This window comes from Struthio camelus, chromosome 29 (genome assembly GCF_040807025.1).
Source record: "Struthio camelus isolate bStrCam1 chromosome 29, bStrCam1.hap1, whole genome shotgun sequence".
Classification (NCBI taxonomy): Eukaryota; Metazoa; Chordata; class Aves; order Struthioniformes; family Struthionidae; genus Struthio; species Struthio camelus.
Genome location: NC_090970.1, coordinates 1,757,356 through 1,763,677, shown reverse-complemented (window position 1 = coordinate 1,763,677; position 6,322 = coordinate 1,757,356). Strand labels below are relative to the sequence as shown.

General features: G+C 57.9%; 1 protein-coding gene across 1 annotated transcript; it reads left to right on the top strand.

The window, feature by feature from the left end:
- Nucleotides 1-274: 274 nt before the first annotated feature.
- On the top strand, nt 275-1,532 carry LOC138062723 (olfactory receptor 14A16-like). Its single transcript, XM_068921729.1, has 3 exons — nt 275-463; nt 573-687; nt 940-1,532. Exons 1-3 carry the CDS (start codon nt 275-277, stop codon nt 1,530-1,532), a joined length of 897 nt encoding a protein of 298 aa, XP_068777830.1.
- Nucleotides 1,533-6,322: the final 4,790 nt, after the last annotated feature.

The following is a 6,322-nucleotide window of genomic DNA, read 5'->3' as shown; positions in this document are numbered from 1 at the left end:
CATCATCCTCCAGGTGAAAGAGGTGCGAGCACAGGACAGCCTGGGAACAAGGCTAACAGACAGACGAAACCTCTTTACCAAGTGACAGTGGATGCTTTCCTCTCAGGACTCAAGAAATGCTGAGGATTTCTACCTTGAAAAAACACTCCCCAAGGGTGACAGGGGCATCTCAGAGAAAATGAACAATATTAAAAAAGTTATTTAAATCTCTACTTCTCAATAGTCATTCTTTAGAATTGGGAATGAAGATGCTGTAAAGCCCTTCCACAAGACGATGGATTTCACCTTTCAGAAACTGGGAATGATAGAGCTGGTCACCCTGTTCCCCCGTTCCCCCTACTGTACAGCAGGACTGTGTCCTCTGAAGCCCATGGGCAGAGGTCCCTGCTCCTCACAGCAGCACACTCAACCACTGCAATGTGGAATTCACACAAGGGAGCTGCCCAGTGGTTGCCTCAGTAAGGTGAGGCAATGTGTGGGGTTGCATGAGGACTAGAACATTCTGGGAGTGAGGGAATAGTTTGTTTGGAAGTTCTCTCCTAACTGCTCAATGTCTTTTCTTCTTTTGACAGTCCCCCATGTCCGGAGAAAGTAAAAAGTCCAATGACAGCTCCTTCAACGAGTTCCTCCTCCTGGCATTTGCAGACACACGGGAGCTGCAGCTCTTGCACTTCTCGCTCTTCCTGGGCACCTACCTGGCTGCCCTCCTGGCCAACGGCCTCATCATCACAGCCGTAGCCTGCGACCACCGCCTCCACACCCCCATGTACTTCTTCCTCCTCCACCTCGCCCTCCTCGACCTGGCCTCCATCTCCACCACTGTCCCCAAATCCATGGCCAACTCCCTGAGGGACACCAGGACCATTTCCTACTCGGGATGTGCTGCTCAAGTGTTTCTGTTTGTCTTCTTGTTTGGAGCCGAGTATTCTCTCCTCACAGTCATGGCCTATGACCGCTACGTTGCCATCTGCAGACCCCTGCACTATGGGACCCTCATGGGCACAAGAGCTTGTGTCAGAATGGCAGCAGCTGCCTGGGCCAGTGGTTTCCTCTGTGCTCTCCTGCACACTGCGAACACATTTTCCATTCCTCTCTGCCAAGGCAATGTCCTGGACCAGTTCTTTTGTGAGATTCCCCAGATCCTCAAGCTCTCCTGCTCACACTCCTACCTCAGGGAAATTTGGCTTAATGTGGTTAGTGCCTGTTTATTCCTTGGGTGTTTTGTTTTCATTGTGCTGTCCTACGTGCAGATCTTCAGAGCTGTGCTGAGGATGCCCTCTGAGCAGGGAAGGCACAAAGCCTTCTCCATGTGCCTCCCTCACCTGGTCGTGGTCTCCCTCTTTATCAGCACCTCATTTTTTGCCTACCTGAAGCCCCCCTCCATGTCCTCTCCAGCTCTTGATCTGGTGGTGGCTGTTCTGTACGCAGTGATGCCTCCAGCAGTGAACCCTCTCATCTACAGCATGAGGAACAAGGAGCTCAAGGAGGCCCTGAAGAAATTGATTCAGCTCGTTCTAGTTCAGCAGCATTAAGCTGCCCAGCTCTCCTCACAAGTTTTTTTCAGTTTTTCTGAGGCCACTCCTGTGCTTTGGGAGTTCTCTCTCATAGACATGTTTGTGAACAAATGTTTGAATTCATCCCACTTCTCCAGAGGCACAAACCCTGTCTGTGTGACCCAGAGGCCTTCTGTATATCTACCTATCAGTGTGTCAGAGATGACCTCCCAGGTAGCATCTCTGTAATAAAAGGGGATCTCCTGAGTACTGTGCCTGAAGGCTGGGCTCCTCTTCCAAAACTTGTGCCAAGAATGCACTCAGGGAATTGCACCCTACAAAGTCCTGTTGCTGTGATGGGTTTTGCGTGAGCTAAGGGGGATGCGCTCATAGGGTGATGTGTGAGGGAACAAGGTCTGGATTCAGCTGCCACTTGTGGATGCCCAGGACCCCTGAAAGGATAAGTCTCCAAGAGGTATCTGCCGGGGACTGTCCCACATATTGCTGGGAAGGTGAGAGATGCCCGTCCTTCTGGAAGGGGATATGCAGCAACACGGGGAGCAGAGGGGATCTGCAGGGGCAGCATGTGCCTGGTCTGGGCAGTGAGTGGAGACTCACAAAACCAAGGGGTGATGGAGGGTCTGGGGAGAGGGCAGGGGAGGTGGGGAGAGCCGGGGAGGGGCTGGGCTGGGCTGGGAAGGGCCCCAGAGAGGACAAAGGCCAGTGGGCAGCTACTGCGGGTGAGCAGCAGTGTGGGAGCACAGAGCCGTGGGCTTGCAGGGCACCCGCAGGTGTCCTGGGAAAGGCAGCAGGACCCGGAAGGAGCAGGAGAGAAGAGCCCAGGTTGGTGCCTGCATTGCCTGCCCACCCTGGGGAAGCTGCCCCAGGCCCATCGTCCCGCAGCAGCTCCTCGCATCACCCCTCCCAGCGCTGGCTGCTCCCCCAGCGGTGGGGTGGTGCATGGCCAGCTGCGTCCTCCTGCAGCTCTGCGCATCCCCACAGAGGGGACAAGGCCAGCCTTGCACGGCCTCTGTCCTGCACCAGACCCCGGCAGGTCCTGGAGCACGGCTGTCTGCTGAGCACAGCCTGGGCTGGGCAGGGGCTGGCTGCCCCCATCCCCAAGTCTCTGGGGGATCATTTAATGGTTATTTAATAGTACTCCAACCCTTGCCATGTGCGAGGGGTCTGGTTCCAGCTCCAGCTGAGCTCTGGCTTTCCTCGCTCCAGCCCTGCTTGCACGGACAAGGTCTCGGGGCTCCCCCCGGGCAGCCCCTGCCCCTGCCCCCATCTGGGCACGTCCCCTCCAGCACCCTGAGCGCTGGTGCTGCTGCTGGGGCAGAGCTGGAGGATCCCGCGCAGCGGCTCCTCCGGGAGCTGTCCAGGGAAAAGCTGGCCCCAGCCCCAGCCCTGGCCCCAGCCCCAGCCGCAGCGGGGCCCAGGGCAGCTGCCCTCTCCCTACCCACCCTGGCGCTGCCAGCCCCACCGCAGCCCGCTCCTCACCGGCTCCAGTGCAGCCCGGGAGGCAGCTGGAGCTGCCTCGCGCCCTGGGGCCGTCTGGTGGCAGCAGGCTTTGACCTGGCCACAGCAGCAGCGGTGCCGGCAGCAGGGCAGGAGCAGGGGACTTGGGGCGAAGACCCCTGCCCTCGGCTGCACGGCCGGGGCACTGGCCGGGCGATGCCTTTGTGGGTGGCCGGCCTCCAGGTTCGGGGTGGACGGCAGCTCGAGGGTGGGAGCGCCGGGATGTGGATGGGCTTCCAGTGCAGCTGGGAGTGTGGGGAAGGCAAGTGGGCAGAGCCAGGCACACACAGGTGCCAAGGCCACGGGTGGAAAGGGCAGTGTGGGGCTGGTGAAGGCCCTCCCTCTCCTTCTCATCCCCGTGGGGAAGAGAGTCCCCAGGCCATGCTGGACTCCACTTGGGCTGATGGGAAAGGGCAGAGGGCAGGGTGGAAGAGGCATTCAGAGCCTCTTGGGGTGCGTGATGGAGTTTTCCAAGCCCAGGTCTGAGCCAGGCACCTTTGGATCTTCCCCATGATGCTCTCCCAGCTGGACTTGTTCTGCTCTGCCCTAGGTGCTCTCATCCCCATGTCAGGTGTGCTGGAGCAGAGGCTGAGGAGCAAGAATTCATGGCCTCACAGAGGAGTTGTGGTGGGAAGGGACCTCTGGAGGTCTCCAGTGCAGCCTCCCACACAAAGCAGGGCTGGTTGGAGCCCTCCACTCTTGTCCGGCCATCGCTGGACTGTGCCTGATTATAGTTACCATCCCCAAACCTGCTCTGCTCCTCCTGTCTAGGCACTGTGGGACGGCACCTCTCATTGGTGGGGCACTGCCCTGCCGGCCTTGCTAGCACCCTCGGCTCCTGGCTGCCCTTCCCACCCGTTGCAGCCCCACTCTTGCTGCTCCCCACAACATACTCTTTGGAGCAGCAGTCCCATCACCAATGGTGCAGAAGCACTCGAGCTGTGGCACAGGAAATCCTCTTCTCCCAAATAGGCAGCATAGTATCAGACCCCCAAGTGGCTGAGCTCCCTTTTTCATCCAGCTCTGACTCTGCATGCAGCGTTCCCTGGCTAAGGGACCAGATCCAAAGCTCTCCTCACACCTTCCCATTGGCTGTCAGGAAAGAGGTTCTGCTGAGGTGATACCGTCACCTTTTGTACCTACAAGCTCCTGGGGATCTGCTTGGGTCCCCTCATCCCTTACCAAGGCTTTCTTGGCTGTAGTCAGGGGTTAAGTCCCAGGTAGAGATGGGCAGTCAGGTCAGCAGGATGGGGACAGGGTCAGGGGAGGACCCCAGAGGTGCAGGGCCAGGCACAGGCATGTCCACAGTGTAATGCAGGCACGGCCCAAGGACAAGGGGAGCAGCTCCCCGGGAAGGGGGACGAGCTCTCGCGATGAGGCTGGTCACTCTGTCTCCCCTGCTCTTGTGCCCACGAGATCTCCCTCCCTGGCTGCCTGCAGCCCCTCCATGCCCACACCAATGCCCAGCACACCACGACTGCCCTGGCCCTGCAGCCCCTCCGGCACCTTCTGCTGCCCCGGGGACAGAGCCACCTGCCCTGAGCTGGTGCCCAGAGAAACCTGTTTCTCGTTCTCACTTTCTGTCTCTGCCTGCTGCCCTGCTTTTCTCCTGGGACATCCCTGCTCCCCAGAGAGCCTTTCCCCAGGTCACTGTGTCCGTTCTGGCCTGGCTGATCCTACACCCCCACACTGTGCACCCCACAGGGCCCCAGGCTGGCGGTGCTTCTCCTCAGGGTGAGCAGGCTGTGGGGCCATGGGGCCATCAAGTGACTCCTGACTTGGCCCTGGCAGAGCTGGTCGGGGTGGGAAGCAAACCCCATTGGACAGGGATCATCACCACTGACTGGTGCCCTGTGTCTGTGCTCATGGATGGTGCTCAGAGTGACCCCCAGGGTGTTGCCCAAGGCAGGAGATGTGTTTGGGTGTGCACTGTGGTGTCCGGCCTGTGGTGTTTCACTGGAGGTGCAGGAATCACTCTCCCGTCCCCCTTCCTTGCACCTCCTGGGTCCCCACTGCCTCTCTGGGGACTGCAGAGCCCTCGGTTCCCTATGCATACCTGGATCTAGTGTTCTACCTTCTGGTTACTCCACCATGGACCCTCCCTCACTCCAATCACTGCCCACCCCAGGCACACACTGTGCCTCGACATCCCCTGAGCTCTTCTAGGGATTGCCTGGAGATTCCCCTCCACAAGGATAGGCATCTCTCATCAGCACTGTCACCTGTGGGAAGAGCCCTGGGAAGGTAATTCAGAGATCATTCCCCATCTCCGATGGTCACTGACAGATGAACCCTGAATCCAGCCCACAGTCCTGAACAGATGACCCGGGGACTCTGAGCTCATCCCCTGGATCCCACAAAGTTCACAAGTAGAGCAGCAGGCTTTTTCATGGTGCAATCCCTTGGGCATATTTTTGACTCCAGCTTCTATAGAAAGGCCAGACTTCAGGCATGTCACAGGGGAGATCTCTTTTCATTATCGGAATGTTATCCTGGAAGCCAGGTCTGGTAGAAGGGTGTCCAGTGCCTGGTGCTGCCTCAGCTCATAGAAATGCACATGGGGAAACACCATGTCACAAGAGCACTGAGGCCATCTACGCACATGAGAGCAGAGCAGGACGGGGTGGAAATGAGGAGAGCAACCCTGACAAGAGCAATTCCTGCTCCTGTTGGTGGACATGTCGGCAGGAAGTCTGCAGCCTCCACTTGAAGGCAGCAGTGAGGAAATGTGCGCTGTGGTAGTGGGAAGATGGTCCTTCGGAGCAGAGGCTTTGTCCAGACCCTCCTCTCCCTCCATTCTGACTCCACTGTGAGTGTTGGAGCTCTGTAGAGGGAAGGGACCAGCCCACGGTGACAGCTGGCTGTCACCCTTGCAGGAGAGGGGTAGAAGGTCACTCCCTGACTGCAGCTGGGGCCAGCGGAGCTCTCCTAATGCACACAGGACCCAAGGCCTCACCCTGCCTGTACTCGTCTGAGCCTGACTCTGTGCCCCTGAGCTCCCTTGGCATCACAAAAGAGACCTCACAAAGGGAAACTCCCCTCATTGCACTGGGGGCATCCGAGGGAGCTGAGACTAGCCGGCTCTGAGGTTCCCCCATCTCTGGGGGATGAAGGGGGAAGCCTGGCTTCCTGATTCATCATTGTCTCTGGGTTATATTCAAATGAGAGACTTCTGAGGAGAATTGACATGAACCAAAACTCTTTATTCTTTTTCCAAGAATGGTTCAGAGAAAGAAAAAAAAAAAAAAGAGCACCATGTAGCCTTGATGCCAGATGCCCTGGGAATGAGGAGTAGATTGCAGATGGGACAG